This window comes from Thermothelomyces heterothallicus (genome assembly GCF_042370625.1).
Source record: "Thermothelomyces heterothallicus CBS 202.75 unplaced genomic scaffold P884_scaffold_1, whole genome shotgun sequence".
Classification (NCBI taxonomy): Eukaryota; Fungi; Ascomycota; class Sordariomycetes; order Sordariales; family Chaetomiaceae; genus Thermothelomyces; species Thermothelomyces heterothallicus.
The window spans coordinates 1,785,798-1,803,184 of NW_027192562.1; the positions used below are offsets into that span (position 1 = coordinate 1,785,798).

Sequence of the window (17,387 nt, forward strand, 5' to 3'; positions counted from 1 at the left end):
TCACCCATTGCTTACCAGCTGCTAACTAGATGCTCTCAAAGACCGAGAGAACCTGGGGTGCGCTTTCCCAGGGCTCCTCCCCCGCTGGACCGTGGACGGGTTGGGGCAGGAACATTTCAACAGCTCAGGCTTTGAAGCTAGGCAACCTCCTCCTCTGGTACCGAAAGGTGACGATTGCGCGTCTTGTAAACTGCTGTTAGTTTTCTGTTTAAGATTTTCTAACCGCCGAAGGCTCATGATTACTTAAATTTGTGTTACGAAAGCTCTCACTCGTCTCTCATTTTCCTGTATAATTACCACTTACACAAGTCGTCGCTACAAAGCTTGCGGTGCCGTTTCTCGCAACTTTCACTCCTGCTGGCATGCCACCCGTTGTCCGCTACGCAGCTCCGCAGATTCCCTCGAGGTCGACTTCAGCCGGAATGCAAAGTGGTGATCGGTGAGCCGCTTTTGCGAATGTCGGATATTTTGCCGCGTCATCCTTTTTACGGGAATACCAAGCCTTCGAGGCTGCAATCCCCCGGGCGCCAGATCTACCGGAATCGGCTCCCAGTACGTGCGGCTGATCGTTGCAGTCTGGGACGACATCCTACCCATGGTTACAGCAAGATGCATTCATTGTCTGCTTCGACCCTGGCCGCTGCCGAGAGAAGATGACTCGCCTTCGTTCTCCTGCCCTCGGCTCGCAGCGCATTCGTGGCTGATCAGCCCGACTTGCCCGCCTTTTCCGCTTCTCCGATCGCCTCGACTAGCCTGCTCTTGACTTCGAGAAGCTCTGCGGGTTAACAACTTCCGAAGGGGAATCTTCATGTATCGTCCCGGCAGGGCTGCACCGTTTGCGACAACTCGCTGTTTCGTTAATATCTGAAGGTTCAGCTGGATGCGAGGCTACCTGTCACCTTACAGGTCATTTCGGGTCCATTTATATTGAGCTCGCGTTTCTCGACCCTGTCTTGCACCGTCAGCCATAGGCGGGTATCGTTTGCGTGCTTCACAACATCAACTCGTCGGCGCGGTTGGCGGAGTTCCGGAACCGATGACCCGTGGTCTTCATCAAGTTTCGTCTCCCTAAGTTCTCGAAGGGTGGTTGCACACCTGCAGAGCACCTCGTATTTTCGATACCATCTTGTGCCGCTCCCCGAGCGACCGTAGAGCTACGGTTGCAGGAAACAGAAGGTTGGGAAACCCCTCGCGAGGTAACAAGGCAACCTGCGCCGGAAAGATGGACGGTAATATAGAACCCGGTCTTTTGCAACGTGGGTGTTCGCAGGTCCCGGGGTTGTGGCATCTGCCACCTTCATTTATACTTCCCCGGATACCCTCCCATCGCCGAGTCCTCTCTCGGTCGCTCTCCTCTGTGACCCTACTGCATGCACACCGGAGCTTGTGCCGCTGCGGGAACCTTTTATTTTGTCTTGATGCCATTGGCAGCGGCTAGGTTGCCAACACCTATCGTGTCTCTGGTATATTCCTTCACCCCCTCCCGTCCACTACATGCTGTGGACTGTCGGGTGCTCAAAGGATCATTGTCTTTTGCTAGGCGCAGCAGGTAATATCGCGCCCGACTCACGATGAGGCTGTCGTCCACCCTCCTGGCTGCCTTGCTTGGCTTGGCGTGTGCCCATAACAGCCATGGTCAGCACGTGCCAAAGCTCATGGGAGCGAGACGGCTTCTATCTGAACTGGGCACATGGAAGGGAGCATATTCCGGCGGACTTACCACCGCCAGAAAGTCTACCAGTAGTCGACGGGGATTCTTGAAGGGGCGGCAAGATGATGACGACGAGGGACGCTGCGGGCCTGGTTACGGAAGCTGTGCTGAAAGAGAGTGTTGCTCCCTTGAAGGGTATGCTTGCCTCTCTGACCGGCGTTGACGGGAAGGTCAACTAATGAAACCGAGATAGATGGTGCGGAACGGGCCCGGACTATTGCAGCGCGCCCGACTGCCAAATCAACTATTCCACCGCCTGTGATGCTGTAATCAGGACCGCCATCCACTCCCGAGTTATCGTCGGACTGACGAAGTGGACAGAATCAAAAACCTAAAGGAGTTGATACCTCGAACGTCGCGCGGCTAAAGCTGGGGAACGTTCCTTATGGCGGAGCCGGCATCTACGACTGCGAGAATGCGGGTGATATTGCTTTGACTTTCGACGATGGGCCGTATCTCTACACCAACGACCTCCTCGATATCCTGAAGGTCCGAGACTACGCCGCGAACGTATCCATGCATAGCAGCATGCTGGCTAACCGAGCAACTAGAGCTACGACGCAAAAGCCACCTTCTTCATCACTGGGACAAACCTTGGGAAGGGACAGATCAATGACCCAACCACAATATATCCGCAAATCATCAGAGTGAGTATGACTCTGTGACGGCCGGTGGCGGACTAATGAGAGACTCATGAAGCCTCGCAGAGAATGCATGCCGAGGGCCATCAGATTGCCAGTCACACTTGGTCTCACCAGAACGCCAGCCAGTTGACCACCACGCAATTCACGAACCAAATGATCTGGAACGAAATTGCGCTCAACTCAATCCTCGGCTTCTTCCCGACCTACATGAGGCCCCCTTATTCTATCTGCGAGAAGAACTGCCAAGACATCCTCTCAACCCTCGGCTACCACGTGGTGTATTTCGACCTCGACACGGAGGGGTATCTTCACGACGATGCGACCGAGATCCAGACCAGCAAAGATATTTGGGACGACGCCATCGATGGCTCTGACCCGTCCTCGGACAATTTTCTGCAGATCGAGCACGACATCCACTATCAGACCGTGTACAACCTGACCGACTACATCCTAACCTCTCTGTTCGCCAACGGCTACCGAGCGGTCACGGTGGGCAAGTGCCTCGGCGATCCTGTCGAGAACTGGTACCGCCAGGGACCCAACGGCAGCATCACCGTGCCGACCACCTCAGTGGCCCCTCCCGAGTCCACCAGCATTGGGCCCACGAGCCCGACGAGGACGACCATCTCTGTCGCCCCGACGCACACCGGCCCGAGCATCGACGGCACTTGCGGCAACGGCGTGACGTGCGCCGGCACAGAGTTCGGCTCCTGCTGCTCCGTCTTTGGATGGTGCGGTGACAGCTACGACCACTGCTCCTCCGAAAAGGGCTGCCAGCCCGAGTGGGGAAGCTGTGATGGATCGGATGGGATGTAGTGAGACACTGTTAGTTGTCATTCAGAGAAACAAAAATGTGCCTTTAACAGCATGCGGGTGGCTCTGCACGGTGACATCCTTGCATGGAGAGCAAAAGTTGCAGGAATTAACTGAGCGAAGCTGGATTCGTGTTGTCTCTCTGCCCTTTGGTAGAAGGTCGTTGTACAGCCAGTGAGCCCATATGTAACATCGCAAGATTCGACATGATATCATAGATTCCGTCATTCCATCCATTAACCCATGTATTTCAGACGTGTGCCAGTGTTTTAAGAAAGAAAATAAGGGCCCATTGCTGCTGGAGGATCGCAAATCTGTCTAGTCCTCCTCTTACATCTATCCATGGTGCCGCCGCCTGCTACTCGACCTGCGAGGGGTTCTCAAACGTGAAACCGGGCGGCGACGAGCGCGAGTGGAGCATGTTGTCTTGATAAAAAATGTTGTAGAAATCGTCGGCGTAGTCGGCCATGTCGGCCATGTCGTGCTCCGTCATGAAGCTCGGCTGGCCATGGTGAGGGGGGGACAGCGTGCCGTTGTGGGCTCTCGGGGTCTGCTGGAAAGGGCTCTCGCCCCACAAAACGGCCTCGCCGCCCGCCTTGTCCTTATTATTGCCGTCCCCGCCGGCGGCCGACTCGGCAGTGCACGGCGGTATCAGGGACCCCGGCGGCGCTGGCTGCTGCCCCGCGCCGGCGGCGAGATCGCCCAAGCTGCCGCGCCGGTTTTCCGTGCCGTAACCCGAGTCGGGGATGGACGGCAGCGGGGCATGTCGACCCGTCTCGCCATCGCCGCTTGGAAAGCCAGGAAGGTCGGCATGCCGGGATGGCGGACTCGGCGGGACACGATGGATGGTGGAGCGCGAGGCGGTGCTCAGCCCCGAGTTCATCCTCGAGAGGCTTTGGCGGGCGTCCTCCATCTCCTCCATGAAGGCATGCACGTCGACATCGGTGGAGTGCGAGTTCATGTGCTGGACAAGATTATCTCGGTCAGAAGCTGCCGCCGAGGTGGCGGGGCAGCCCTTCTCGGACGAGGCTATTGGTAATGGCGGCTTGACGGCGGGTCCCGCTGCGGTGGTGAGCTTCATGCTTTCCTGGAAGAGCTGCTTGATCAGGAGGGCCTGCGCCATCCGCTCGAGCTGCTGGTGCCTCTCGCGCAACGCTTCATGCTCCCTTTGCAGCCTATCATGCTCGTCCGCGGAAACGAACCGTTCGACTCCGGAGCCGACGGCTGTAGGGTTCGCGAGTTGGGGGGAGACAGGTGACGGAACTGAGGTCGAAGGCGTTCGGGCAGCCTCTTGGTTGCCAATGCCTGCGGGACTGAGAGCGTCATTCAGATGTTCGGCCGGCCGGTCGCACAGTTCTCCAGTCTGCGTGTTCGGACCGGCGGCTAAGGGGGTGAAGCTCTCGTACAGCACCCGCCACTTTTCTTTCTTTCCCTTGGATACTCTCTGGCAGGGAGAGGACAAGTGGCTATCGAAATCGGAGCGTTCATGAAAAGCCTGCCAGCAGTTTCGGCAGACTCCCACCCTTGGGTGTCTGAAGTCCGGGTCCTCGATGTCGAAGGAAGATATGGCCCGCCCGGTCACGGAGAGGCGATGAGCTGGTCTACTCAAATGCCGACTAGGCGGCGAGATCAGCCTTGGTGAGAGAGTGTATTCGTAACGGAGAGGAAACTCACATGAGCGTCGAGATTTCTCGATGGACAGTGTGGCATGGTGAGTACTTGTCGGATCGATTCCTGTCACTGTTGGGGCATGGCGAGTCAGCCAAACTTGGGGTTGACCAAAAGCGAAGCAGGCAAAACAGCGCCGACTGACTATATATCTGGGTGGGCATGGCGGAAAATGTCGGGCATGGTCGTATCGGTGAAATCTCGGGCAGGATCGAGCTTTGCCCTCTTCGGACGAGACCCGTTTCCGTCGCTGCCGTCTCCGCGCTTAAAAGAGGGGCGGTATCCCAATGATATCGACGGTCCCTGACCTGCTCCGGCTTCCCGGCCGCGGTTCGGCTCCCTGGCTTGTGTCGATGCAGGAGCCGAGTTCTGTTGTGGTGAGCGGTCTTCAAAGAGCTGATACTTTCTCTTCGTAGGCGAAGCGGTGTCCAGGGATGTGACCGGGGATTCGACCTTGATCGCGACGGCGTTCGCATTTCCGCCATCTCCTTGTGGGAAGTACCGAGCAGCAGGAAGGGCCATGCCGGGAAGTACAGGGTCCATGCCAGCGCCGAGGGTGTTGGGGATGGCATTCGCGTTCCCTTGCGCGCCGTTGTAAGTCTGGCTGAACCTCTCGATGAGCAATTCGTTGTCCCGCAAGCGAGTCGTTGGCGACGTCCAGGGCAGATATGACTCGGCGTTGTCGGTGGCGCCGTACTGCAGGCAATGCGGGTCATCGTCCTCGCCGACGGCATCTTCCTGATCGTCAAAGAGGAGAAAGTCGCCACCGGTTGTGGGCGCGGTCGCAGGGCGGTGCGAAGTTGCAAGAGCCGGACGGCTGTGGTCCGCGTCGACAGCCACGGCGCAGTTCTCCGAGGCTCGAGCACCGTCGTCGGCCTTGCGCTGAGCGGCCGAGCGTCTGCCTCTCGACTTGCTCTTGACGTATTCCCAGTTATGAACCTTCTCCATGTGCTGCTTGCAGTTGGATTCTCTCTTGGACGAGTAGGAGCACGGCTGGAACCAGCAGCGAAAAGTGCGTGGGGTAGCCGAGTGCTTGTCGTTGTGGTGTCGCTCCAACTCTTTCGCTGTAGGCCAACCAAGGGTGCTATATTTGCATGAGGGTTCACGGCATTTGTGGGGGCGGGTATGCGACTTTGAATGCTTGTTCAGGTCGCAGAGTCGAGAGAACCTTTTCGAGCACTGAGGACAGACATGGACGGCTGGTGTACCGACACTCCGGTCGGCTCGGGGATCCATGAGGGTCTTGATAGAGCGCCGATAGATTGGCCACGCGACACGATGATGCGAGGGATGGAGGGGAGGCTCTGGGCAGACCAGATATCATGAACCGAGGGTATAACGTTGTTGAACTCGGAGACGAGATGGCAGGTCGGTGACAAGGGCAACGAAGGGAGGATGAGGCCGCTCCTTAAGGAGACGAGGCGGGCTAATCCGATGAAGCTCTGGGGCGGAGAGACGAAGTGCGCGGCGAGGCGAGAGGGTGAGCGAGTGAGATGAGAGGACGGAGGACGGTGTTGGTCCGCGATTAGATCACTCGAAACCGGGTTCAGGCAGCCGGTCGGTGCCGTAACGAAGGGAACCTGGGGAGCAGGGCGTGCGAACTATAACCGGGAAACCATGGCGAAGACTTCGGGCCGCCGTTGGAAAAGAAAAAGACAGGTGTTGGGGGGGGGGGGGGGGGGGGGGGGGGGGGGGGGGGTGAGCGAGGAACAGGGTGAGCAACTAGGCCCAGATACTGCAGGCCTAGGATAACCGGCCAGGCAGCGGCGCAGACTCTCTTATAAACAGAACACGGTAGCCGTGTTGCCTGTGTGGGGAAGCGAACGATAAGTGGCCACAGCCTTGGGCAAGGTTGGGTTCCGGACGGATGACGAATGTAGGACGGACGAGGGGATTGTCAAGGCATTGACCAGAGAAGCTGCTCTTGATTGTCTGCGTCGATGGTAAACTTGTGTGCATGGTGTGTTCCCCCCCTCCAAGGGCACAATGAGCGAGCGGATGCGCAGAGGGATCCGCCCTTGGAAAATTGTCGGGAAAAAGACCCGCCGCCGCCGCCATTTGAGCATGGCTTGTTCCCATTGCTTTGCTTTGCTCGTCAATCGACGGATGGGCGTGGGCAAGGCGGCGGGCGGGAGGATTGGACGGCTGCGCAAGGATTGCGCAGAGAGGCTCAGCAGCGGCCGCTTGCGAGATGACCCCTCCCCTCCCCACGCGCTCACTGCAAAGGCATGGACCGCTCCAACCCTTTCGCTCCTTCCTCGTCCTCACTTTCTGCGTGAGAGTCCTAGACTGGGGGGATGCACGGGCCTTGTCACCTGCCGTCCTCGCCTTGCCGCCCAATGGCGTTGGCCCGTCTCATGCTTGGCCGTGGCGTCAGACACCTGAGGCAAATGGCCTACCGTAGACCCAACAGTCGGTCCCCTCGCGTGCCTTCCTTGATTGATTCTCCCCACGGCAGGATTGTTGGCGGATCGCTCCGAGTCCTAGATGAGGCGATGCATCTGACCGAGGTCAGCAGCGCAGTCACTGATCAGATCGCGGGTTCCCTGTTGGTGGGGGCGGGGCCAAGTTGTGGCCTCACTGGCGTGAGCGAACAGTTTCTCCCGAGTTGGGGAGGTTGCTGGCCAGCTCGAGCTTGGCGATGAGCCGGCGGCGACGGCAAGAATCCCGTTCCGGGAGCCACAAGCCCGAGCGGCCGACGGTGTCGCGATGCCGCGGGCTTGTGCTGGGCTACGGGCCCCATAAAATTTCCCGTTTGCGGTCAAGGCCACGCCGATAACTGGCCGTCCAGAAAGCCGAGTCTTGCGACCAAGTCAGCCTGCCGAAACGCCTCGCACCTCGTTTGTTCGTTTTGCTCGCACATTGCATCCATCCTGCTAACAGTCAACAAATGGCACATTGAAATGACGAGACCCTTCTAAAGGTACTTCGCACGCATCCCGCATTTTTTATGCTCGTTCTTCTTCCTTATTTTCGCAAGTGTTGGTATATTGGAATGTCAGATGCTCCCAGCTGTTGATTCGAGCGGATAGGTAGTGTACGGATCATGTGGTGGTGCTGGGATGTGGTATGAGAGAACGCGCCGGTTGGAAGGGCTTCCAGGATTGGTGCAGTGCGACGAACTCGCACATCCTCGCATCTCGTCGCATCTCCTCATGGCGCGTTCAAGATGGTCACGTTAAGTTTGCAATCGGAGTTTGTCGATCGATCATATACTCTGAGTACACTACGCGGTGGCATGGTGGGGCCTTGGTCTTAGCTTCAAGGTCCCCTATTTGTGGGGATGACCCCGCTTGGGGGAGAGCCACCGAGTAACTACGGATAGTCCGTACAGTAGTTACTCCGTACACAGGTGAGCACGCTCATTACCTACTGCGTACACTAGTTGGAAGTTGGGAGGAATCGGGAAAGAAGGGAAGATGTGGTGTCGTGTAAGGGTGGGAGGAGTAAGGTGGGTATCCAGGCAGCTGTCGTGTAGTTCGGGTGTTCGGAACCCCCGTAACTGGAGAGGAGCTAGTGAAGGTAGTACTGCGTCGGTCGTGTGTGGAGGGCCTGTCGATTTGCGATTCTTACTGGATGAGCCGGCCTTGTCCTGGTGCGACTCTCGAAGAATGCCAAAATCTATTGGCAGGCAACAGCGGGTTCTTTTCTCGAACACCCACGACATGGAAGGAGCGGTGATCGTTGCCAATGGATCTCCTCCCCCTTTCCTCGTGCGCCGTCAGTCCAACGCTGCATCATGCTAGTGCCCCAGAATACTTACTCATCAAGGTATTCCCGAACTGTTGCTGATCCCTCCAACACCTCGGCCAACCCGAATCTCGGTACTCCTGTTCTCGCCAGATCTTCACTTCATGGTTATAAGATCTGACCGGTCAAAATACGCTGGCATTTTCGCTAACAAGCAGCCACTGGAAAAGCTTATCTCGCTTGCTTGTCTTCTGACAAAGCCTGGTCGCCGAGAGGAGGGGTAGCCGCGGTCGAGTAAGAAGCTTTTGCCAACCGTATCCGTACCTGCATTAGCGCCCCGCACAGCGACCAAGCGCGCCGCAAAGTGCAAAAAAAGACTCGGATCTTCCCCAGCCTGTCTTCTTACAGTGCCAGCCTGCCTGACCGACTGGGAACAAACTGCGTACAGGTTGAATGATGTAATCGGGAATGCACAGCAAGATCTCAAACCCCTGATAAATAAGTGAACTACCCAAAGGAACAGGAAGAATACCAGTAAATAGTCAAAACAGTCTCGACGTTTCATCTCTTACCAAGAAGGGCGTACCCTGATTGCAAGGATCATCCGAGGAGTCGCTGCCCCCCGGCACATGGGACGAAAAAACGGCACAAGGTGCAAGGGAGCTTAAAAACCGAATATCTGGCCGTGGCAAGGTGCCCTGAGTTGCGGACAATCAACGCCAAGACAGACTGTCTCGCACTCTCGGCCATGTTGTAGTGTAGACGCACATTCAGTGGCAAATGCGGCCTGGAGACAAGATCGGCCCCGGTCTGACTAGCCGGTTCCCGTCCTCTGGCGAGCACCGGACTGGGTAATAACTACCGCCAAATCAGGGCGGGCGCGGGCATGTCTGCCAACCAAAGTAAGGCCTGCCTCCATCAGCTCAGAAACACTAATAATATAGCAAGTGACCGACTGTGGAAGGAGCGCAGGGGTGTACCCACAGTAAACTATGGAAAGTACTCCGTACCTTGGTTATTTCGTACAGTACCTTCCATTGATCACCAACTAGACTACAGCGTAAGCGTGCACTGCGCTAACCTCAGCTGGAAGTAGCAAGACAAGCACATCAGACCCCGGCTCGGCGCTAGTCGTTGCGACTGGGTACTTTGCTGGAGTGCAGGAACGGCGGCCCCGCACATTCAGCGGCAGTGCGGCCGTTTCCCAGGTTCAGCATCCGACGGATGTGCTGGCACTTGGGAGCGGAGTTGCCAATCCAAATGTCCCGCCCCTCAATGTTGCCCTCCACCGAGCCCCTGGATTAGCGCCCTCCGAATCGGGCAGCCGGCGGTGACGGTAATTTCCCGCTCTTTTTTGCAGGAAGCGGTGGAAGAGGTTTGTTGGTGTAGTATTTAACGACCCCTTGGTATCCCATCTCGGACTTGCTCCTCTTTCCTTTCTTTCCTCAGCTCACGCAAGCCAATTGAAGCCCAGCTCCTTGACTTCGGTCGTCCACTCTTTCAACAACACACTCTCAAGCCTTCTCAGCTTCAGTCAATCTTTCACCCCAACAACCTTTCGTTTCTTACGAAAACCTTTTTAAGCAAACCACCGTCAAGATGCGTTTCGCTCTCGCTACCGTTGCCCTCGCCGGTGCCGCCCTGGCCAACGCGGTTGAGGAGGCCCAGAGCACGTTCACCTCGTACGAGTACGTCACCATCACCTCGTGCGGCCCCGAGGTCACCAACTGCCCGGCCCGCTCGACCGCCACGGCCGACTTGACCACCTCGACCCCTGCTGCGGACTTGACCACCTCGACCATCTACAGCACCACGGTCCGCACCATCTCGGACGTTGTCGTGACTGAGACCACCGCCTACACCACCGTGTGCCCCGTCACGGCCAGCGAGAGCGTCTCGGTGCCGGAGGAGAGCGAGGCCCCGGCCCCCTCGGAGGCGCCTTCGTCGTCTGGCTCCTTCGTCCCGGCCCCCCCGGCCGAGAGCACCACCCTGGTGACTGTCGCCCCGGCCCCGGCCTGCCCCACCACCTCGGTCAAGACCATCAAGACCTCCATCACGACCGTCATCCCCACCATCATCTACGAGACGGTCGAGGTCCCCTGCGCCACCAGCGCCCCCAGCAACCCGCTCCCTCCCTCGGCTGGCCTCCCGCCCAGCAGCAGCCAGCCCGCGACCACCAGCACTCCTCCCATCCCGACTGCCGGCGCCGCTTCCTTCGGCGCTCCCGCTGCTCTCGCCGCTGCCGCTGGCATCTTTGCCCTTCTGGCTTAAGTTCACCCGCTCTGAGCCGGCGCCCGTCTCGTGGCGTGCCGCCTGGAGTAGAGGAGGGGCGAAAATGGGAGCTCTCGGGTAGAGAGAGCGAGAAATGGGGGGTTGTGCTTGGGGATGTTTTGGAGGGCTACCTTGATGGGGAAGGAATTGGATTTATATCAACCTTTTTTGTATGAATTCAATTCTTTTCTCTCCACCAGGTAGCGGATTGAATGGCATGATACCTCTTTGTACCTTAATCTTCTAATTGTATTTTTTTTGGCGTTCATTGTGGTTCGGCTGATGAACGTCTTTTTTTAACCCTTCAAATGTTTAACGACCTCTGCCTTTTTTTTGCCCTCAATGCCATGAGAAGAAGCATGCTATGTCCCCGTCACAGCCCACTACTTCGATCCCAAGCAACAGCGCCCAAAGACGGTCCAGTTTCTGCATCCTGATGGGTGGGTGCAGTCAGTTGGCTGGGGGTTTGTCGGTTAATTTACCTATGGACCTGCTCGGAAATTGCGGTTCGCTGATCGGCGATGCTTGATTGGTCGCCATGGTTCCCTGGATGGACCAAGGTCCCATCGCCTTTGTTTCAACCCCAGTTTTTCGGCTGACGGTTGGCGCGGTGGGGACCGATGAAATCTGAAAACAGGACTTTTTACCCACATGCCAGGGATCTCTCGATCAGGGTCCTGTTACACCACGTAGCAGTGTCGCAGTGTACCTTCCATACGCAGGACAACGCGCATACTTGGTACCTGGATGTTGGGTTGCCTCCCATGAGGAGGAAAATTCCTGGACTCCTTTGCCTTTGCTGGCAATTTTTTTTTTTTTTAAAAAAAAGAATTCTGCACCCGCGGTTATTATAGACGTGATTGCCTGAAAAGATGCGCCTATAAATAAATAACTAATAATTTGCTACACCACGGAGGAACCTCGGACATACAGCACAGTAGTTAATCCGTACACGTACCAGTCTGGGCGTTTTCAAGCGTTCCATCCCCCGTACACAGCAGTTAGTTCCTTGTTGGCAAGGCCGGGGAAGTGAACGCTGCCCATCCCAGATTGCGAAGGAGTTCCTTCTCCATCGGTCGCGATTCATGACACCGCCGGTAATTAGTTAACTTGGATGAGGTAAGTCTCCCTTGCTGCAGACTTCGTATCCCACCGACGATCGGCTCTAATAACCAAGTTCTTCTTCTGCCTCCCCAAAGAGCGCGTTAGGAGCCCGAGATCCCCTGCTTTCCTGCGCAATGCCTATATCGTGTGTACGTGTGTGTGTGTGTGTATGTATGTACGGATGTAGTGCGTAGTTGTACGGATAACAGAGCATGTGCTCGCTCAACCGGCACTCAACCGCCGGCGGCAGTCTTGTTCCCTCACCGCTGTTCTTCTTCCAACGGCTGCCGAGAACTAGTGGGTTCACCTACGACGTCCGAGTCCATCCGTACGGGAGTCGTCTTGGGTGCTTCGCTAGCCGGGCCCCAGCAACGGCGTGTTGTATTCCGGACTAATGTGGATTGTTCCCTCCTCCTCCTCGATGCGGACAAGTCGGGGCCCGCGACGTCCGTTCGACGGTGGCGTTGGCCGAATCACTTGTCCCTTTTTTTTACATGCAGCACAGATCTCGCAGCAGCCAGCCCCCTAACCCCCCCAAAATGTAGCCGCGCCACTACTGCATGCAACAGAACCTCACCCTGACATACAAGTGCACGAGGTGAGAAGGGGAGCCCGCAGTGTGCGGAAGTTCTCCCGTGTTTCCTCGACTGACACCCACAAGGGAAGTGTCTTAGTTAACCCGTTGAACCCCGGGTCTCAACCAAGACAGGGTTCGCAGCCAAGCCTGTTCTCGGCTCGGTTTCTGGCGACGGAGAACCCGGGCTCAGCGCCGTGCCATGCCCTGCCGGGCGGCGCGCGGGGACGCAGCGGGAGCAAGCAACGCCCAACTGTAACTCGGCCGCAAGCCAGGGTCAGGGACCGGTAACCTTGCGGCATACATCCGTACACACGGCCATGCTATTACACCTGCCGCTATATGCCGTATTCCGTTCCCATATAAATCTGTATGTACGGACGTACATACAACCAGCCTAGCCAGCCTAGCCCGGTCTTTAGAACATGGCGGGCCGGCGATGACTGGAGTAGCTTGCCCCATTGTGTATGAGACTAGGTTTGTAACACAGGTCGGACAGGCATGAATGCTGACGGGCCTTGTTTTTGTCTCTTTGCTCTCTTTTGGACCTTGTTATCGGCTTCATTTCTCCAAACAAACAATAAGGACGATGTGAGTACGCGCGCGCGCGCGTGTGTGTTGTGTGGGGGTGAGTGTGTGCGTGTGTGTGCATGCAGAGGTATGGATCGCCGGTATCAGCAAGGCAAGCAGGGAGAAGATACCGGCCACTTCGTTCAGCATGCGGGTCAGCATGCTCCTCCTGTTTAAGAAAAAAGCAAAAAAAAAAAAAAAAAAAAAAAAAAAAAAAAAAAAAAAAAAAAAAAAAAAGAACACACCGGTGGTGGTAACAGCCTACATTGGCATCAAGAAGGAGCCACCAAAGGCTTGCCAGGCTGGAATGACTGGAGATCTGGAGATTGCATTTGCCTCCTTGCCCTTTCACTTTCAATGCTACATTCCAGGTCAAGGGATACTCACACGAGAGACATAGCTGGCTAGTTATGTAGTGTTTGGTAGAACGAATAGATGCAATAAGGACACAGTGTATCCATCCCCAACAGCAACACCGGCCCGCGCAACAGCACGAACCCGCTTCCACGCCGGCCCCGTCGACAGTGAGATGTACTCGAGTAGGCCTGAATTTATCATTGGCCACTTCCACGGCTATGGCCCCAATTCTCGAAAACCTCCCGGCTCCTGCGCCACACCACACTCTCCCACCACCGATATCACTCTGGATTAACGCCCCCCGAGCCCCGAGCACCGGCCGTCTACACATACTGAGAGAGCCACCGGATGCCGTCGCCATACCCCTGCCTCATCACCACCGAGCACATGAACACTTCGATAGGCCGGATGCCCTCGAGCGGCACCTTGCCCTTGCCCGTCGTCTGGTACAGGCCGAGATGATGGCGGAGGTCGTCCTCGGAGACGGCGTCCGGGTGGTCGATCTTGTTGCCGAGGATGACGAACGGCACCTTGGCCAACTCTTCCATCGACAAAAGCGCGTCAAGCTCGGCCTTGGCTTCGGGGAAGCGCTCGTGGTCCTTGGCGTCGACGAGGAACACGACGCCGTTGACTTCGGGGAAATAGTCCTTCCAAAGGCGGCGGGCTATATAGGAGAAATCGCTGTTAGACGTGGCCCCGTTTGCAGCCTAGGATCGGAAGGGAGGATGTAGAGGAATAGACAGGGAACGTACCTTGCTGATGGCCTCCCAGGTCAAAGGTCGTAAACCTCACATTGCCAATCGAAAGCTCTTCGGAGGCTATCGGACATAGCATTCGTTAGCCGACCGATTTCATTTCTCGCCTCTCCCGGACGCGCCATGCGCCATGCGCCATGCGCCATGATATATAATATACAAGCGGCGGGGAAAACGCACTGGGATGCAGCGTCGGCTGCAGGATCGCAACACGGTCGTTCTTCAACATGTGTAGCAGCGTCGTCTTTCCGGCATTATCGAGACCCAGGAATAGCAGCTTGGCATGCTTGTTGACCAAGCCAAGCGACGACAGGATGTCGTAGACTAAGAGGGAGAGAAGGTTGGACATGTCAGCGTACCATCACCATCACCGCGCCCCGGGGCGGCCGCCACAACTCCTCCATCTACAGTTCACGGGCTGACTGCAAAAGGCAGCGGGTACTTACACCAGTTAATGATCCACATGGCGGTGCTGCTTGTTCGGTGGTCGGCGTCAGCAGACGACGTCTTTCGGGGTACCCCAACTCTCTAGTTTTCGGGATGACGGACGAGAGGAGTACAGATGACAAGGTTCCGTATACGAGCGATCAGAAGACTGCAAATACAAGTCCTCGCCTTGATGGGGCGTTGTGTGGGAGGATGAGAGAGGCAACTAACTACCTTATTATTGAGGTCAGTTCATCAAAGACGTCGAATCGCCCAAAGCTGGCAGGAATTGGCCAGCAAGACGCATTGACCACCGGTCCGGAGCTGGGGGTTCGCCAACGCGAATCGTACTCGGTACCTCATTTGCCAGATTGCAAAGTCGGTGGCATTCCTGGTCTTTCCGGCCAAGAGGCGGATGCCAGTCTCGTGCCCGGCTCTTCGACCTAACGTTATTTCGCCACCGCAAGTTCAAAGATTGAGGAGGGCAGGGTATTCTGCGAACGCAAATTGCGGAAAAATGTGTACCATGAATTAATACGGAGTACTTTCAGCTCTATCGCACCATTCTAAAAACGAAAACGGGCGCAGCCTTATGTCTTGATCAATAAAATTCTAAATCTCATGGAAAAAGCACATCCAAGAGATGCAATGTGAGCCGCCACCACTACCGAAGTAAATGAGAAAGCCTGTGAACGAAAAGTGCTTTTAGCAGCGTGCCCCCCCCCCCCCCCCCCCAAAAAAAAAATAAAAATAAAAATAAAAAATAAAAACAGTAAAACTCATAGTTTCTCATGTCCCGGGTATTGCCCGCAGTCAAATGCTAATCAGAGTAGCCCCCCCCGGTCTCATATGGAAAGAACATAGTTGCCGTGCGCAGCCTTGCCAGCCATGATTAGACCTAGCTCCCTCATGCGCGAAGCCCCCTCCCCCGGAGGCGGTCGCTTCGTCTGCGTCTTTTCCTTCCTCGCACGGTTGCAGTACTTTTGGTAGTACTTCTCCCTGCGCCGCTGTCGCTTCTGCTCAAGGCCCTTGACGATGTCGATGGCGCCGCGAACGTGCGTCTCCCGCGTGCTGTTGCCAGTCCTTGACTTGCGTGTCTTGAGGTGCGGGAACATGCCAGGAGCCCTTGGCAGCGACTTTGTGTGTGTCAGACCAGGCCGGAAAGCCGGGGATTTGAACTCGACGCCCTCGGCTTCGTGGAGCAGCGGGGACATGATGGGAGACTTGAACGCGCCACCTGACGGAGCCGGAGACCGCAGCCGGGGAGACCGCTGGTCGGTGAGCTTCCGGGGAGACCGACCGCGTGCCTTGGGCGCCGGAGACGGCCGTCGCTTTGGCGGAGGCGATCGACATCTCTTCGGGGACGGGACGCCTCCCTTCTTCTTGCGGCCCCTCCGGTCCCGATCGTGGTCGAGGTCTTCAAGCTCGCCATGCAGCCAAATATGATCATCGCTCTCGCCGTACCCTTTCTTGTACAATTCTTCCACCTCGTCCTCGGGTTCTGAAGTCGGGAAACTTGGATCAATGTCCTGAGGAATCGGCTGATGCCGATCTCGCCTCCGCGCCGCAACACACGAAATGTACGCCTCTTCAAGCGGCTTGTCCTCATCCAGAGTGCCACAGACGAAGTCAGTGCTGTCAGGCAGCTCTGGGGTTTCTGACCTGAAAGGAACAGGCCGCGTCTTGGAGCGCTTCTTCTTGTGTGACTGGAGAGACTTCCGTCCCGACGACGCAGAGGAGTCGGATTTCTCGCCTTGAGACAACCGCCTGGTCATCGAGAGAGTTCCCGATAGAGACTGGTGACGGCCAATGCGGGTGGTCCACAGCACCAGGTCGTCATCCTCGTCGTCGGAAGCGGCAAACCCCGTCTCATTGTCCGTTTTGTACCCGTCAGAAGCTCCGGATGTCAAGGCGTCCTCGGTATCAGCATCGTCATCCAGGCCCTGGTCATCCTGATCGTCCCCGTCTTCATCATCATCATCATCATCCTCGTCTTGGAGATCGTCCTCGTCATCCTCCTCCTCCTCCTCCTCCTCCTCCTCATCATCATCATCATCATCATTGATGAGGTCCGCTTCATCGACTTCTTCGTCCTCTTCCTCATCAAGTTCTTCCTCAAGTTCTGCTTCTTCCTCCGCTTCCTTGCCCAGCTTCCGAATGGCATTCTCCATCTTCAGAGTATCGTCGATAGTAAGCTTCGGCTGCATGGAAGAATGGTCGCGTCGTATCCAGTCGTCTTCTTGTGGCTCATCGCTGGCAAATTCATGGAACCTTGCGCACTCGCTCTGCAGGTCTCCAGAGTCTGCGGTGAGCCACTTTTTGTTCCGGGTTGGGACGGGGCTGCCGGGTGTCTTGCGAGGCGTCGGCGATCGCAAAGGTCGGACGGTCGACGAAGACCGCAAGTTCTCCTGGCATGAGCCCGTGGGCGTACTGGGTGTCTCTCGCGGCACTGGTGTCCGTGGTCGAGGATCTGGTTGCTGCACGTTTGTAGCCCTCACGATTTGCGACGGGCAGGCGAATTTTATGCTCGTCTTCTTCGGTGCGGCATCGGTCTGGGCCACGTTTCGAGTCGGCGTTTTCTCATCGGGCCTCGGCTTTGCCGCACAGGCGAATGAGATGCATCGCTTCTTCACCGGTGCAGCAGCATCTGAGCTCCTATTCTGCGATGCGTCGGTTGTGGTAGCAGCAGCGAGCGGAGCGAACCCGACAACGGGCATTCGCGGACTCGGCGAGTTCGTGCGAGCCGGAGTCGTGATGGCTGTTCCGCAGGTGAGATCCACGGTCGAGGCGAGACTGGTGTTGCT

General features: G+C 56.7%; 4 protein-coding genes across 4 annotated transcripts; 2 read left to right on the top strand and 2 right to left on the bottom strand.

Annotated features, from left to right (window-relative positions):
• Positions 1-1,571: 1,571 nt before the first annotated feature.
• Positions 1,572-3,171, top strand: P884DRAFT_190537 (uncharacterized protein; the record flags this gene model as incomplete). Its single annotated transcript, XM_069437519.1, has 5 exons — positions 1,572-1,846; positions 1,905-1,977; positions 2,033-2,200; positions 2,263-2,358; positions 2,419-3,171. 5 exons carry the CDS (start codon positions 1,572-1,574, stop codon positions 3,169-3,171), a joined length of 1,365 nt encoding a protein of 454 aa, XP_069301836.1.
• Positions 3,172-3,526: 355 nt separating this feature from the next.
• P884DRAFT_274138 (uncharacterized protein) lies at positions 3,527-5,784 on the bottom strand (the record flags this gene model as incomplete). Its single annotated transcript, XM_069442679.1, has 3 exons — positions 3,527-4,784; positions 4,843-4,908; positions 4,982-5,784. The coding sequence occupies 3 exons, from the start codon at positions 5,782-5,784 to the stop codon at positions 3,527-3,529; spliced, it is 2,127 nt and encodes a 708-aa protein (XP_069301837.1).
• Positions 5,785-10,024: 4,240 nt separating this feature from the next.
• On the top strand, positions 10,025-11,150 carry P884DRAFT_8282 (uncharacterized protein). The gene has a single exon (XM_069446111.1). The coding sequence runs from the start codon at positions 10,126-10,128 to the stop codon at positions 10,795-10,797; it is 672 nt and encodes a 223-aa protein (XP_069301838.1). The 5' UTR covers positions 10,025-10,125; the 3' UTR covers positions 10,798-11,150.
• Positions 11,151-13,356: 2,206 nt separating this feature from the next.
• P884DRAFT_234601 (ADP-ribosylation factor family-domain-containing protein) lies at positions 13,357-15,005 on the bottom strand. Its single transcript, XM_069439916.1, has 4 exons — positions 14,604-15,005; positions 14,338-14,481; positions 14,155-14,220; positions 13,357-14,066 (listed from the first exon to the last, which is right to left on the bottom strand). The coding sequence occupies exons 1-4, from the start codon at positions 14,620-14,622 to the stop codon at positions 13,726-13,728; spliced, it is 570 nt and encodes a 189-aa protein (XP_069301839.1). The 5' UTR covers positions 14,623-15,005; the 3' UTR covers positions 13,357-13,725.
• Positions 15,006-17,387: the final 2,382 nt, after the last annotated feature.

Excerpts from the sequence above, each read along its gene's own strand:
- P884DRAFT_8282 (XM_069446111.1), top strand. The coding sequence starts at position 10,126 with ATGCGTTTCGCTCTCGCTACCGTTGCCCTCGCCGGTGCCGCCCTGGCC.
- P884DRAFT_234601 (XM_069439916.1), bottom strand. Across the intron at positions 14,221-14,337 it reads GCAGCCGACGCTGCATCCCA|CCTCCGAAGAGCTTTCGATT; the intron begins GTGCGTTTTCCC and ends TATGTCCGATAG. Across the intron at positions 14,067-14,154 it reads CCTGGGAGGCCATCAGCAAG|CCCGCCGCCTTTGGAAGGAC; the intron begins GTACGTTCCCTG and ends TCTCCTATATAG.